Here is a 16090-nt window from a genome sequence, read left to right as displayed (position 1 = left end):
TCAACCAGTAAAATGCTTATGCTTATTATAATCAATGATAACATGAGTAGTCAAAATTACTTTAAGCACGTGTCAATAATAAAACTAGTCAGGACGTCTTTATAAATCAGTGGATCTGATATTATTACTGCACACTTAATAGTTTAGTTCTAAAAAAAATATGTTGAAAACCTGAATCGCTGGTGGCGTGTTAGGCCTGCGCGGCTCGCCGCAGTCAGAGAGGCTCCTGTCCAGTAGGAGGTGGTGAGCGCCTCTCTGTTTTCACAGCGACCATAAAGCAAAGCAGCAGAGAGGAGGCGCTTTCAGATGGAAAATGGCGGCAGTACTGCAGCAGATTTTAGAGCGGGCTGAGATCTCAAAACTTCCCAAAGCTGTTCAGACTAAGCTGGAGAAATATTTTGCCGACCAACAAAGTGAGACAGATGACCTGAAAGCCCACCATGAGCAGTTCCGAGTAGACAGCGGTAAATATCAGGAGTGTGTGAAACGCCAGCCAGCCAGCCAGCCAGCCAGCCAGCCAGCCACCACACAGCTAGTACACATAGCTAGCTTGCTAAAGTGTGAAGTGTTATTGACTGAAGTTATGCTGCGTTAATGCAGGTCTGGATTACTGATCATCACAAATAACTGTGTAACTCTGCATGACCGAGAGAGAGAGAGAGAGAGAGAGAGAGAGACCCAACATTGCAGTGTGCAGATATTCGTCTAATAAGCGGGTTGACCAAACTAAGCAGTGTCGTTGGATCGCTTGCTAACTTAGCTAGCTGATCTCCTCACCCTGAAGTTAATCAATGACAGCCTCCTTTTGCCTTTACTAAAATGATGATAATCGCATGCTTTTTTCGTATCCGTTTGTGCTGTAAATGATCACATGTTTGGGGAAACATAAAAGTTTAACATGGAGGAAACAACAGCTGTACAAAATCGATTGGCTCAGTGCTGGACATCATGGGGTCAATGTTGTCAGGAAAGTTAACGATAAGGTTGCGGAGCTTGAGCACAATTTAGTAAATAAATCCTTAAAAACGTTTTTTTTTTTTAATTAGATGAGTAATGAGTGTTGTAAAATATTAAATTAGCTCCTGGATCTGTTTTGCATTATAATAACTTGCTTTTTTTTTTTTTTTTTAAGATTAAAGGGTGGTAAACGTTAGGAGTTAGCTAGCTAGCTCCAGCGCGTGGTGGATGTTGTGACAAGTAAACATGATTAGCGTTAGCGGGGTGAGTTAGCTGGTTAGCTAGCTAGGCTGTGTCCGCAACCAAACAGGTTACTTTACCATACATTAATACTACTAATAGTGCTGGTATGATTGGACTTGGCTACTATTTAGCTAGTATGATGGTGACTGGTGGACGGAGTTGTGTTTTTCTGCCGGCAACCATGGAGCAGCAGTATTGGCTAGCTAGCGTTAGCGCTAGCTCACTTCTGCACTGAGAGTTGTCTCACTGGCGAAGTGTTTATCCTCAGTGATGTGTACGATGTGATTCTAGTATTTAACATCTTTATGATTTATTATTTATGATTCTAGTTTTAATGGAGTGCTATTGGGGATTTGTTGTGTATTTAGCGTATCCTTTCTCTTTCGAAACCTGAAATTCACAACAGGCTGACCACGATGACCATAACAGAAACACCATTTAGATAGCTAGCACAAAAAAGGATTTATTAAGTGAACAGAAGGGAAAGTATTGTAGAGTATATGTTTAAAGGTGTTGATGATTGGTACTAAAGCAGTTTGTTTTATTTGTTCAATTCAGAACAGCAATGCTTTGACCTGGAGAAGCAGTGCACTGCAAGCCAAGACCAGTTTCTGACGCTGACTAAAGAACATCACAAACTCAAAGAGGATTTTGTTAAGCTTGGTAAGTGTTTCATTCTGTTGTTTGGTGACAGAATTGACAAAGTGTCCATAAATACTGTGTGCTGAGAATTGCTTTGTGTTTGTAGATGAAGAGCTCAAGGATCTCCGTGAGAAGACCAAGGAACAGGAATCCTTGTATTCAAAGCTGGAGTCTGAGAAGGTAGCTAAAAGTACTTGGGCCTTGTTAAGCTCAATGATGTCAAAACTATATATTGCCATGTAAAAGTTTGGGCACCTCTTGTTAATTGTCTTGTTTCTTTTAGTTTGAAGAGTGAGTAGAAGAGACCATCACCTCCAATAGGGAACAAAGTTAAAGATACAATTGTTTCTTTGCAATGTGAGAAAGTAAAAAAAGAAACCATACAATGTTTAGCTTGTAGGGGATCTGACTTGTTCAGTCAAAATGCTTGTCAGACCTTCTTACACTGTGACGATTAAAATAAGTGATAAAGCAGCAGAAAGCAAGAAGGGGGTAGCAAAGTGTTTTTTTTTTTGTTGTTGTTTTTTTTATGCAGCAGTTTCTCCGTTCTTTAAGTAATTTAAGAATTTGCAGTTAACAAGAACTGTTCTTGGTCTGATACTGCTTGTAGGACAGCTAGAAAGGCCAGTCAGAACCACTGTTTGACCATGAAAGACCTTAAAGGTTTAGCAGACTCTGGAATGGTAGCGCACTGTTTTACTGTGCAGGGACATTTGACCTTAATATATATCTTGATGAAAAAAAACCTTTCCTTTAAAAACCCAACATCACAAAACAAACATTCAGCTTCGGATGTTTCAATCTAAACAAGCCTGATCCCAACTTTTCTTTTGTTTTTGTTAAATTGTTAATGTTAAATTTAGCAAATAAACAGTTTAGTATGCATTGGAAAGTGCAGATGTGAAATCTGTAGAGGTCCCACAACAGCTCTGAGCATTCAAGGCATGGACTCTACAAGACCTCCGAAGGTGTCTAGCACTGAGATGTGAGCAGCAGATTCTTTAGGTCCTGCAAGTTGTGAGGTGGAGCCTCCATGAGAATCAGTGAGTCTTGGGTGCACCAACAAGACCTGCCTGAAGACTGATGCCACTATAGATGAAGATAATCAATGTTTTTCACATTACCTCTCAGTTAGGGCCGGGCGATATGGTAAAAATGCTATATCACGATGTTTAAAGAGTTATATACATAATTTTTATCACAATATATGTAATCACAGACTAAAAACATCAGTAGCAACAGATTCTTATAAACTGCCATTCAGATCCTCTTCTGTACTGAATACAGTGATTTTTATTCAACATCTGCTGCACTTCATCTAATTAAACCAGTCTTATTACACTGTTAGTAATGAAACTTGCAGCTGATCAGTGTTTATTAAACACTTACAGAAAAGCATAGTTATCACGATAACAAAATATGAAACGTCAAAAATGTCGTATTGCCCAGCTCCATCATCAGTGGTGCTAATGTTCTGGCTGGTCAGTGTATGTATATGTGTGCACACGCTGTGTTAAAGTACCAGAACACTCTGTATTCTCATGCAGAATCAACTTTCCAAAGCGAAGGATGAGCTGGAGGCAGAGAAGCGAGAGCTTGTGCGGACGCTGGAGAGGCGATCCCAGGAAGTGGAGAGCCAGAGTGGTATGAATGCAACTGTTTATAAAGTCACCCTATTTACACTGGACTAATTGGCTGATGACCTAACATTTCTTTGTGTTTCTTCTTCAGAGGACTTGAAACGACTCAATGATCGACTAGTGGAGGCCAATGCAGCAAAGATGCAGCTGCAACTGAAGCTAGATGATCTGGAAGCCTCCGAAGTCTCCATTAAGGTGTGCTGTGTTTAGCGAGCATAGAAATTCATATTTTTGCATGGGTAACTGATCGTGTTTACAAGAGTTGATTTGACATGATTCTCAGTTGGAAAATGTTATGGTTCTGAGGCTAAAAACTAAACAGTTATATACCCTGCCTGCAAATGACTGGCTAAAGGCCAAATATTGACCCTGGTGCTCTGTCTGTCTCTGCAGTATAAGGAGAAGCGGATGGAGCAGGAGAAAGGGCTTCTGCAGGGTCAGGTGACCTGGCTGAATGACGAACTGAAGGCTAAAAGCGAGGAGCTGCTTGCTCTCTCCCGACAGAAAGGCAGCGAGATCTTGGAGCTTAAGTGCAATCTAAACAACAAGGAAGACGAGGTATGAAAGTGAACAGCCTCGGGTGTAGAGTTAACTTAATGAAGTAAGTTGTGTATTAAGAAGAAATTGGTTCCGATTGGTCCCAAATGTTAAACCTGTTTGTACGTGTTTTTTGCAGGTTGCCAGATTCCAAGACCAAGTGGCCAGTCTGAAAGCCTCCCATGAGAATCTTCAGAAGCAGACAGAGGACATGATCTGCAAACTCAAAGAGGCAAGTCACTGTTGTTGACCCTGTTACCATGTCACATTTACTACTAAGGGCGTAAAGAGTTCAATCGGTGTTTGGTTAAAAGCCCTTTGGCTTCTTCAGGGGGTTTCATTTCAGTGATTAAAAATGGACAGTTGGGGGCTTCAGTTACTGAAGTAACAAACCTTGACTGTGCTAAGCTAACATGACTATTTCTCATTTAGGCCAAAGAACAGCAAGCCAGTTCAGAGGAGAAATTCAGAAATGAGCTCAATGCAAACATCAAGCTGTCAAACTTGTACAAGGTAAAGCCATTTACAAGACAACACTATAAAGAGTTCACAATAAGTTGAGTTGGCTGTGCTACCTAAGGGTTTGGGGTATGCAGTGAGCATTGGCCTTACTAGGTTTATGATTCTGGCAGTCATGTGTTATGTTGGCTTAGTATTGTGGTGGCAATTTTTCAGGGGGCAGCCGCTGATGCAGAAGCTAAGAGCGAGGAGTTGAACCAGGCTGTGGAGGAACTGCACAAGCTTCTAAAGGAGGCAGGGGAAGGTCTGTTCTATCTACTAAGTCTCCCTAAGTGACTGGTCTGTTAAATATAAATGCATTTGCACAGAAAGATATGTGTGGTTAAACTGTTGGTTAGCTTAAAAATGTTCATGACTGTCTACAGTAGCTCGCTCTTTATGTTGCAATAGCATTAGTTAACTAGAGGATGTCTGGCTGTATTTAAGCAAATAAGCATGGTTTTGTTTTTTGGTCTGGGCAGCCCACAAAGCTCTGGAGGTGAAGATGGAAGAGATGGAGAGTGGGAAGCAGAAGGACATTAGTGAGCTGAAGGAGCAAATCAGCAGCTTGGAGAAAGAGCTGGAGAACGCTAATGAACTCCTGTCACACACAAAGCACAGAGGTGAGTCAGTAGCAGTAACTGCATCCTGCTCCTTGTGCTTGGTAACTTGTTATGTGGAAAGATTTATTTGTTTACTTTTGTTTGTTTTTAGCAATTAGCAGCACATCTGTATCCATTCTCGCAGAGGAGCAGCTGACCACCATGTCCCCCACAGCAGTAGCAGTCACCAAGATCAAGCCAGACATGAAGCTCACTGAGGTAGTCCAGCCTGGAACAGATATTTAGAAATAGATGGTTTTAAATGTTTTGCTTGGTGTTTTTCATTGCTGGACACATTATCGCATGCTTTTCAAATAGTGTCTGGAGAGTAAAATGGAAGGTAGTATTGTGTTGATATAAGAAGGCTGAATTGACATGGGTTGTTGAATCAAGTCCTCATAAGTTCCTGCTGTCTGTTTTGTGTGCAGATCTACACTGCATACATGGAGTCCCAGGAGCATCTGCAGCTGGAGAGGCTGGAGAACAAGCGTGTAAACAAGTATCTGGATGACATTGTGCAGGAGGTGGAGGCCAAGGCTCCCATCCTGAAGAGGCAGCGGGAGGAATTTGAGCGCACCCAGAAGTCCGTGGCCAGTCTGTCGGCTAAGCTGGAGCAAGCTGTGCAGGTGAGTCGAGAATCAGTGTGATGCTAAATTAGAAACTGAAAATGCACTGATCAAATACAATTTTGAACGAATACCACCAAGCTTATGGGGAGTGAATTTAAATTGTGCAAGGCCAAAAACTAACCTGTGGACAGCATTATTATTATTGTTTAAAAATAAAATGCCAACAGGTGGTGGTGAGGATTTTAAGGTCCCGCCATTTTACAGATGACTTTACATGACTTATTGTAAGAACCAGAGTGTCTTTAATTCAACTTGATTGTCATTATGCTAATACAGGCTTGTACAGTACAGCAAAACCCTGTTAGGCTAAGTGACCTGTGCGGAATAGGTAGGACATTCAATGCAAGTGCAGTGCAAGGACAATAGACAAAACACTTGACCGGGTGCATAGACAATAAGCATATAGAGTCAATACAATGATATACAAATACAGTAAGTTACTACACGAACAGTAAATGGAATAAATATGTAGCCATGTGTTGTGCATGTAAATGAAGAGTAAAACAGGGAGTTCAGGAGTGCATGCTGAGGTAGGCCCATTCTTAAAATTAAAACCCAAATATTGTAGTTTTATAATATAGTCATATAGGGATTTCTTGAATTATTGCTCATGGACATACATTTCCTGCAAAATGAGCCTGTGAGGGAACAAAAACCATGGCAAATCTTTTAATAAAATTTAATAATTTTATTAATTTAATAAAAACTCCAACAAAACATTTTACATAACCAAAGATAATGCAAAAGGTAACCAGCTGATAGATTCATTAATCCCAGCTGTTTTTCTTAAACTCTTAACTTGTATCATACCTAATGTTTTAGTAAGTCATACTTTTTTTTTTTTGTTCTGGCAGGAAGTGCAGCGCTTGCAGAGGGAGACAGATGAGGCCAACAAACGATCGTCTGTGCTAGAAAGGGACAACCAGAGGTTTGAGCAGCAGTTGGCTGATATGGCTCAGCAGGTAATGCTAATAATATTGAACTGCCTGCCTCTTGTCTAATTGAAATCTAAGGTTCTGTCTTTTCTGTCTCAAAGTGCTTCTCCTTTTATCTTACTGTCAGTCATTATGTCTCTCAAGGTGCGTGTGCTGCTGATAGAACTAGAAGAGGCCCGTGGGAACCATGTGCTACGTGAGGAAGATCATGTGAGCTCAGCGGATGTGAGCAGCACTTCAGAGGTGATCTCCCAACACCTGGTCACCTTCCGCACCGTGGAGGAACTGCAGCAGCAGAACCAACGTCTCCTGTTGGCCCTCCGAGAGCTCGGCGAAGCCCAGGAGAGTGAGGAAATGGAGTCTGACAGCACTAAGTGAGTGACTTGCATATCAATGACCACACTATACAGCCCTGTTCCCGTAAAGCAGTCTTAGGTTTTGGAGGACAGCCAATTAATGTGAATGAGCTGGAACCTGTGCCAATTTAAAAAAGTAGCAGTTCAACTAACCTAAAAGTTTATCCAAAACATAACCATCCTATCTGGTTTTTGTACAGCTGCGTACAGAAATCACAGTTGGAGATTGTTGTTCCTGATCGTTTTTTATGTATAGCATAAATTGCTGTATGATCAAAAAGAAGCTGTCATTAGGAGTTGTCAAAACATCTTTCAAACGATTATTATAATACTGATAATAATGTTTGTGACTCTTTAAAAGGGTGTAATAGCATTGTTATGCTATTATATCAGTGGCATTATATCAGTTGGTTCATTTTGCATGTTTGTGTGCGTGCACACTTGCTCAGGCGCAGTGAGCTGCAGAAGAGCCTTGAGAAGGCCCAGGGTGAACTAGAGCAGCTAAGAGAGCAGCGTGCTCACCAGATGCAGCTGGCAGAGTCCATTGTGCGGCAGCGAGACATGTACCGCGTTCTGCTAGCTCAGGCCACAGGGGTTAGCTTCCCTCAGCAAGGTAAAGAGACCAGCACTCACTTATTTAACACACACTGTTGAACGAGCTGGGCCCTTGGGTTTAGATTGACTGTGATGTGATTTGATGTTTCTATTCTAGGAGCCGCTCCAGAGGAGTTTTCCCTTACCTCCACACCCCGGCGATCCCCTGCAGTCACACCCACCGCTGCCACACCCACTGGACTTGTCGCCACGGCAATGGAATCTGCAGAGACTGTGGAAGCCAAGGCTGCCCTGAAGCAGGTAGGCCCGGGAGAGTCTGTGAATGGATGCATCTTGTTTTAGTAGGAGTAAGGGCAGCAAAAAGTGATAAATTATTATGGTAATAGATGATGATTATGGTATATAAATCTGTTTCTAAGCTCAGTATACACAGTTCCTGTACACAAGCACTGTTTTTTAGCATCATACACGTGTGCTCACACAATCATGTAATCAAGCCCCAATGTATTATAAAAGCTACAGAATCGTTATGTATGCATGTAAGGAATTAAGTTGCTTGACTGCCAAAGCCGTCTCTTAACAAACGGTACTGCTCGTCATTAGTTGTTGTAATTACTATTAATAATTTAGTTATTGAATATTGGTGTTTTCATAATAATGTAAGTTTGATGTACGTTTAATTATTAACTTTCTTGATTTTGCAAAAACTCTGTGTTTTTGTCTGTAGCTGCAAGAGGTGTTTGTGGCCTATAAGAGGGAAAAGGCTGAGGGTGCAAAAGCTCTAGGTGAGCAGTGTGAGAAGCTACAAGACCAAGTGTCAGATCTGCGCTCTCAGAACTCCAAGATCTCCACTCAGCTGGAGTTTGCCTCCAAACGGTAAGTTTCAAAACATCTCCAAGCTTTGTGATACAAACATTGTCATTGGACAGCCTGTGCATTGGACAGGTGGTTTATTTTAAATGTACTTAATGTTACTTTTAAATGTACAGGTATGAGATGCTGCAGGATAATGTGGAGGGTTACCGCAAGGAGATAGCCTCTCTGAGGGAGAAGACCCAGAAACAAGCCACAGATGTCCAGAAAAGTGAACAAACCATCCACACCCTCACACAAGACCTACGTGCAGCTAATGAGAAACTTGCCCTGGCTGAAGTGAGTAAATGCAGCATAACAGCAATAAGGTATCCTATGAAGCTTGAAAACATTTTGAAAATACAAGAAATTACAGTTCTAAAACTCCTTGTGCTGATATAAGGGTTGTTTGAAGGATTTCGGAGGCTTGACCATGTGACTAGGTCACTTTTAAACCATCAGTCTAACAATTGCTAATTGTTAAGCAGTGTTGTTAAACAGTGCTTGACACTAATGAAGAACTCTAATGAATCGTTCAGAACCATTTGTGTGTTGCATCTATTTTTAGTCACGAGTAGAGAGTCTGCGGAAGGAGAGGGACATGCTGAAGATGGTGGAGTCCAGACTGTCCCAAGAGAAAGAGTCCATCCTTTCACAACAACGCAGTCAGAACCTCCTGCTCACCAACCTCAAATCAATTCAGGTACCAGAGTTCCCCACAGTTCTGAAGCTTACAGTAGGTGGGAACAAAGTAGAGCTGGGCTATATGGGGGGGGCATATTTTGCTACTCAAAATATGCTTCACAGCATTGGATTAAATAAGACTGATTACACTCTTTGTAATGAAACAAGCAGTTAATCAGTGCTCTTTAAGCACTGACGATATCCACAATACACTCATAAAAGCATATTACGATAACAAAATGTATCACAATATGATGAAATGGTCATATTGCCCGGCTCTAGAACGAAGTCTTGGTCTAAAAAAATGTGTTCATATTTCTTCTGCTTTCCAAGGCCACTCTGGAGCGTTCAGAGACTGAGACCAGGCAGAGGCTGACTGTGCAGGTGGAGAAGCAGGAGCGAGAGATCAACCAGCTGCAGAAGAGACTGGAGCATGAGGTGGAGCAGAGACACCTGCTGGGGCGCAACCAGGACGTAAGAATAGTTAATTTTGATGTTTCCTATTTTAAAATCCCTGTTTATAGGACCACTTGTACTGTTCTCTTGCTGATAATGGATACAGCTGCATTTATCTTTAGAGGAAGACTTGGTCGATGTAACACGTGTTGCTTTAAGGTAGTGGTTTTAGGATACACTTTCCGTGGTTTTTCAAGGGTCTGTAGCATACGCTTACTACAATGCTGTTTTCCTGTACTTTATAACGTGGCTTTAGCGGACAACCTCCGAGTCACATTTGATGCTCCATATATTAATACATTTCTTGAAAAACACGAGGAAACAATTTTCATTGGATGACAAACAAAATTAGACATAACTGTGATATGATTTAACAAGAGTGTGAACATGTATGCATATTCACACTGGGAACAACAAGGGAAGAAACTTGTGGGCTTCACACCTGGTATCTTCTAGATGAGCTAACCTTGCACATTGATTTACTGTAGCTTCTCTCAGCTTACTAGACATTGTTAAAGGGAAAAAAGAGAAAACCTAGACACAGAGTGTGAGGAGTAGCTGAACTATGGACTTCCTGTGCAGTCAAATACCCATAATAGCTGACACTTAAATTTGAGTAACCTCAGTGTGCTCGGCCATGTAAATCTCATTGTGAGCGAAAGAACATGGTTACGTATATGTGACCTTTTTGGGGGAAACCCTAATTTAAGGTGTGTTGAGGAAATGTGGACTAATAGAGTAAAATAAAGTGGTCAACCATATCAGTCTGAAACCTAAATGTGAGTCACTATTCACAGATGCAGCTGCTGGATGCTAAGAAGCAGCTTGAAACACAGACTGCGCTGCACCAGAGGACCAGAGAGCAGCTGAATGCTGCCCAGCAGGAGCTCAGCACACTGCGGCAGCAGCTGAGCGGTGGAGAGCGTTATCTGGCCTCTCCCACTGCGCACACTAGCCACACAGGTTGGTTTATTTACTTATGACCCAGACTACATTATACTGTTGTGCTTCTGAAAAAAACTACTAGAGTGAGCTGGATCTTTACAATGGGTGCAATTCAATTATTGGTGTTTGTTTCAGCCACAAAAAGCTATTAGTTGTTTTTTTCATGAGCCAGAAATTCCATTCTGTTACATTCTCAGTTTTTGTTAGTCTAATCAACCATCAGTGGGATATTCCACCCAAAAGTAATAATAATAGCTAATAATAAAGTGTTGTGTGTTTTATTTATTTATTTATTTTTCTTTTCCACCGTCTCTGTGCAGCAGGACTGCAGAGTTCTGAATCAGATGGGGAAGAGTTGCGTGTCCGTTTGAAGCAGGCTGAGAGCAAAGCGGAGGATCTGGCTGAGCGGGTCAACAGCACCACTGCCTCTGTAGAACAGTACAGGGCCATGTGCCTGAGCTTGGAGGAAGCCCTTGAGAAAGAGAAACAGGTGATTGGATGGATTAGACTTTGAAATGTTTAGAGTCTAAATGTATCTGTAATAAAATGTTTTATTATTTAACATGTATTCAGACACAAACTGGACAAAAGACCAGCAACTGAGGCTATGTACATATAGGGACAATCTATCTTGGGAAATGACTAGCCGTTTGATCAACACTTGTGGTCTTTCTGTCTCTTTCTCAGGTGACTGAACAAGTGAGGGCTTCGGTCGAAAGCCAGGTGATGGAAGCTCAGGAGCAGCATCGGCAGCTGGAAAAGAAGCTTCTAGAAGCTGAGAAAGAGAAGCAAGAAATTCAGGAGGAGAAACAGAAAGCTGTGGCAGCTGTTGAGCAGCAGGTAAAGCTCTCTTCCAGGTGTAGTACTACTACGTTAAATGGCCCAGGACCGCTTATTTTTGTGCAAACCATCGCGAGTGGTAATCATTAAGATCCCAGCACTGTGCACCATTATGGAGACAGTAGAGCACAAATAACGGGCAACGTTTTTAAGAGTTGCGTCCTTAAAAAAAACATGCAGTGTGTCCATAAGGAGATCTGGAATAATCCCCCTACTGACTGTTTGTCTGTCCCAGGTGAGTGAGCTGCGGAGGAGTCTAAACAGCTTGCAGGGTGAGCATCAGGATGCTCTGCAGAGGGCGGCACTGGCAGCATCTCAAGAGCAGCAGGCCCTGCTGGACGGGCAGGAGCAGGCACGACTGGCCGCTGAGGCCCAGGACAAGTACGAGCGGGAGATGATGCTGCATGCTGCTGATGTGGAGGCTCTGCAGGCAGCCAAAGCTCAGGCCCTGAGAGCCTCCCAGCTCCGCCAGCAACTGGAAGAGAGTGCCCAGAGAGCCAGTGTACAACTGCTGGAGGCCCGGGTGTCCTGGGAGGAACAGGAGAGGATCCTTAAGGTATGTGCTGTACTACTTTTAAAAATTGTAGTTTTAATGCTAATTTATGTTAATATCTGCTTGTCTGAGGTCATACATTTTCAAAAGTTTGAAGCTGCCCTTTTCTGTCCAACAGGAGGAGCAGAGTAAGGTGGAGGCACGCTGTGTTGACCTGCAAAAGCAAAATGAACTCCTACATGAGCAGATTCAGAGCATGAGTGGCAAGATGGCCACACAGCTGCAGCAGGCAGCCAGTGAGAGCTCCCTGAACATTTCTTTGACTGAGGAGGACAAGTCTCAGGAGCAGCTCCTTGAGATTCTCAGGTGACTATTTCCTGTTACCTCAATATTTGGCTTCGGCTGTAACCACCATGTAACAACCACTCATTACTTTGTCCTCCCAAGACCCTTGTGAATAGTGTAATTGCTGTAGGCTATGATTCCTGTTGCATGTCCTGGTGTAATTTTCTTCTGCATGTTTGGGATTTTTGACATTTTAATTAAAAGTTCTGTGTAAGTAAATAAATATTGTACTTTGTAGGTTTGTGCGTCGGGAGAAGGAGATAGCGGAGTCACGTTTTGAGGTGGCTCAGGGTGAAAGCCTGAGGCACAAACTGCGAGTAGAACACCTGGAGCGGGAACTAAAGGAGGTACAGGAATCGCTCAGTGCTGAGCGGGAGAGGATGCAGGTATGTCGGCAGAATATATAATTGCTCCAAATTCTCTTTTAAGTATTTTGTAGTATTCAGGCATTTCCCCCTTCCTCCTTTGTGAAGGTGACCTCTAAGACCTTGGCCCAACATGATGAGCTGATGAAAAAGACTGAGACTATGAATGTGCTGGTGGAGACCAACAAGATTCTACGGGAGGAGAAGGAGAGGCTAGAGCAAGTGCTTCAGCAAGCTCAAGCCAAGGTACAGAAAAGACGACACTGGGACAATGCTGGTTGGCACTGCTATTGTTTGATAAGTCTTGAAGCTTGTTGGGTACTGTAAAGCATTTAGCTGTGGTTACAGGTGTTACATTGACTTGTGAAAAATAGAATATTCTTACTGAATTAAATGATTGTCCAGAAATCTATAGCCAGGAGATTCATGAGCTGATCTACGGTCATGTTTGGGTCTTCCCTCTCTCAGATACACAAGCTGGAGTCGGACATCTTGCCCATGCAGGAGTCCAACTCCGAGCTGAGTGAGAAGAGTGGGATGCTGCAGGCTGAGAAGAAACTTCTAGAAGAGGACATCAAACGCTGGAAAGCCCGCACCCAGGTCAGTACTGTCTTCTAGTTTGATAGCTTTTCGGTTGTTTGTATGATAGTTATGTTTACAAAGTGGTGTAATGTATATCTGTGCAGCACCTGGTAAGCCAGCAGAAGGACACAGACCCTGAAGAGTACAAGCGTCTGCACTCAGAAAAAGAGGCGCATCTGAAACGCATACAGCAGCTCACAGAGGAGACCAGCCGGCTCAAGGCTGAGGCTGCCAGGTACCGTCAGTTCTTTTCTTTTCCCCACCCCCACCCCCTCCTCAGTCCTGGGCTTTTTGATACTTTTTAGATTTCTTGACCTTAAATGTAACTCTCCTGAGTCTTGCTGTTATGTTGAGCCTTGTCTCTCTTCTCATTCTCCTACAGGAGTAGCGGATCAGTTACTACGTTGCAGTCTCAGGTTCATAACCTGCGGGAAAACCTTGGCAAGGTGACTGTGGAGAGAGACGGCCTGAAGAAAGATGTGGATGCCAAGGTTCTTGATCTCCAAGACAAGGTCAAAACAATCACACAGGTCAAGAAGATTGGTCGTCGATACAAAACCCAGTATGAGGAGCTTAAAGTTCAGCATGACAAGGTGAGACTTTGATGTTGTAGGGTTAGAAGATGCATCTCCAAAGCTAATTTTGTTTTATTGTGCAAAAATAAAACAAGTTTCAAAAGACGAAGGCAAAAGGTAGTGTAGGATGCTCGTGTTGGAATGCTTGTTTCTTAATGGCAAAGTTCACCTTAATGGTCAGAAACTGCCCTTTTAGAACAGATTGTTGTGATTAAATGAATTGTTGACTTTTTTTTGGTCTTTCAGATGGTGGCAGAAGTAGCCTTAACTCCATCTCAAGACCAGGAGGCCCAGCGGGCCTCAGCACAGGAGCTGCAGAGCTTGCAGGAGTCTCTGAGCCAGTCAGAAGCCAAGACCAGAGAACTGGAGACCCAATTACAAACCCTCAACAAAGTAAGTCTGATTGAAGCTACACTAGGCTTGTCACAATAACGTGGGTGTGGGGTTTTTCAATTGTCCTAGATATAATTGCGATAAATTATAGTATTGTCATTTTAAGACCAGTTTAGGTTAGTTCAGTGTAACAGCATAATAATGCAATTACAAACTTTTTAAAGAGCATTGAAATGTTTCTACATACATTTTTAAAATAAAAAATAAAAAAATCTACGTACCAGCTTGTTCTCACTTTGGTGCTGTGGAATGCCATGTCAGTCTGACCTTATTGGCTGAAATTGTGAAGTTTTGGGGGAAACGCCAATTAGCTGACTAATTTTCTTACCGGAGCGCTCAGAGTCCAGCATTGTGGTTCAGGCATGGCGTGCGTGTCTGCCTGGAACCTTTTCGCATCATATTTTACAGCATACACTGTGCGTCCTGTGTTCCTACACCAGTAGATGCTGTTGTCTGCTCATTGACTCGTCTTCTCCTCTGACAGACACCACACTGTGCAATATTGAGGTCAGCAGAAAAATGTCAAGGTCATGTCCATATATTGCACGATAAGTCAATGATGTCATTATCGTGACTGGCCCAAGCCACAGCTAATTTCTGAACGACGGTTACAAGGGTGGCTTATGATTGAATTTCAGAACTCCCAGAACTACCAAGCCACTGGTTTAAAAAAAAAAACACAGGACCACTTCCACTCTGCAGAGGATGGCCTCTTCGCTCTCCTTTTGTTGACTACTGGTCTTGGTCACATTAGCCTTTTCTTTTAGCACTTGTTTCTTTCCCAGCTTTTCAAATTGAAAAAGGAGAGTTTTTGGCTTTGCACTGCTCTAAAATGGAAACTTGTGGGGGGGGGGGTTTGCAGACAGTAGGGGAGCGTGAGGTGGAGGCACGCAACGCACAGGAACAGGCCTCCCGTCTCCAGGGGGAGCTGACCCGCTTGCGCCAGGAGCTCCAGGACAAATCGTCTCAGGAGGAGCAGCTCCGACAGCAGCTGGCCGAAAAAGAGGAGAGAACCAGGAAGGCTTTCATGGGGGCCAAACAGAAAATCAAACAGCTTACTGGTAAGAAGCTCAAAACCAGGCAAAGTTCAGTGCTCACAAGGTGCTAAAAAAAAAAAATTGATTGAAGGTCAAGATACTCTACCCTTTCTGTTTCTTGCAGATGGGAAGGGTCAGTTGTTGAAAGAGAACGAGGAGCTGAAGCAGCAACGTGAGGAGCTGGAGGTTCGAGTGAATGCGCTCCGATCTCAGTATGAGGGCCGTTTGAGCCGCCAAGAGAAGGAGCTACGGGACCTGAGAGAGCAGCAGGAACGGCACGGAGAGCAGAGAGATGAGCCTCCTGAGCAAGGAACTAGCAAGGTAAGCTCTGACAGATAGTTTTAGGGCTGAAGCAATTTCAGTAAAAGAATGTTCAATTATTGTTCATGTTCTGTTTGTTTTTCCAGACTCAGGAGCAGCAGAGGACTGCAGAACAAAGACAGATCTCCCTAAAACCCACTCCAGTCACTGAGAGGGGAGGGTATGTTGATCTGGAAAGTCTTTTGGTCACATTCTTTCTATCTCTCTTAAATGCAAAGGTTTGTTGTCTTAAAAAAAAAAAAAAAAAGAAAGAAAAGTTTCATCTTTCATTCATGTTTTTTTTTTTTTTTTTTTTTTTGTATGTGTAGTGCAAGTACTTCTGAGCCTCCCACTGCCAATATAAAGCCCACTCCACTGGCCGCAACCCCCAGCAAGCCTCCGGCCATTCCTGTGAACAAGCCCACTCCAAGAGCAAGCATTAAGCCAATGATCACCCCTGCCCCAGTACCCATTCCAACTCCTACTGCTACGGTCATGCCCACCACCCAGCTGGAAACCCAGGAAAGTAAGTTATAAGTTATAACTTTATAAAATTAAAGTTTTAAGACTTTAATTGCACATGCAAGCAAACACTTGAACTGTGAGTTTGCTTGGGAAATAATTAAGGT

At 42.8% G+C, this 16090-nt stretch overlaps 1 protein-coding gene across 4 annotated transcripts in view; it reads left to right on the top strand.

The window, feature by feature from the left end:
- The first annotated feature begins 313 nt into the window (after positions 1–313).
- tprb (translocated promoter region b, nuclear basket protein) overlaps positions 314–16090 on the top strand; it is a 22271-nt gene continuing 6494 nt past the window's right edge. For 2 of the 4 annotated variants that reach the window (XM_072680806.1, XM_072680789.1), the window contains exons 1-35: positions 314–464; positions 1759–1863; positions 1949–2022; positions 3390–3486; positions 3574–3677; positions 3876–4040; positions 4159–4251; positions 4452–4532; positions 4695–4782; positions 5000–5140; positions 5232–5338; positions 5548–5745; positions 6603–6710; positions 6828–7057; positions 7489–7652; positions 7752–7894; positions 8322–8470; positions 8584–8746; positions 9015–9149; positions 9464–9604; positions 10384–10549; positions 10855–11021; positions 11219–11371; positions 11607–11927; positions 12043–12230; positions 12448–12595; positions 12683–12820; positions 13043–13174; positions 13261–13391; positions 13539–13749; positions 13978–14124; positions 14987–15185; positions 15286–15482; positions 15569–15642; positions 15791–15987. In XM_072680806.1, coding sequence (XP_072536907.1) covers positions 314–464; positions 1759–1863; positions 1949–2022; positions 3390–3486; positions 3574–3677; positions 3876–4040; positions 4159–4251; positions 4452–4532; positions 4695–4782; positions 5000–5140; positions 5232–5338; positions 5548–5745; positions 6603–6710; positions 6828–7057; positions 7489–7652; positions 7752–7894; positions 8322–8470; positions 8584–8746; positions 9015–9149; positions 9464–9604; positions 10384–10549; positions 10855–11021; positions 11219–11371; positions 11607–11927; positions 12043–12230; positions 12448–12595; positions 12683–12820; positions 13043–13174; positions 13261–13391; positions 13539–13749; positions 13978–14124; positions 14987–15185; positions 15286–15482; positions 15569–15642; positions 15791–15987 — 5206 coding nt within the window. Of the gene's footprint in view, positions 465–1758; positions 1864–1948; positions 2023–3389; positions 3487–3573; positions 3678–3875; positions 4041–4158; positions 4252–4451; positions 4533–4694; positions 4783–4999; positions 5141–5231; positions 5339–5547; positions 5746–6602; positions 6711–6827; positions 7058–7488; positions 7653–7751; positions 7895–8321; positions 8471–8583; positions 8747–9014; positions 9150–9463; positions 9605–10383; positions 10550–10851; positions 11022–11218; positions 11372–11606; positions 11928–12042; positions 12231–12447; positions 12596–12682; positions 12821–13042; positions 13175–13260; positions 13392–13538; positions 13750–13977; positions 14125–14986; positions 15186–15285; positions 15483–15568; positions 15643–15790; positions 15988–16090 lie in introns of all 4 variants that reach the window. The other 2 variants (XM_072680797.1, XM_072680781.1) reach the window with 1 other exon arrangement.

This window comes from Salminus brasiliensis, chromosome 1 (genome assembly GCF_030463535.1).
Source record: "Salminus brasiliensis chromosome 1, fSalBra1.hap2, whole genome shotgun sequence".
In the NCBI taxonomy this organism is placed as follows: Eukaryota; Metazoa; Chordata; class Actinopteri; order Characiformes; family Bryconidae; genus Salminus; species Salminus brasiliensis.
The sequence above is the reverse complement of the archived record's forward strand: the minus strand, read 5'-3'. Positions and strand labels throughout refer to the sequence as shown.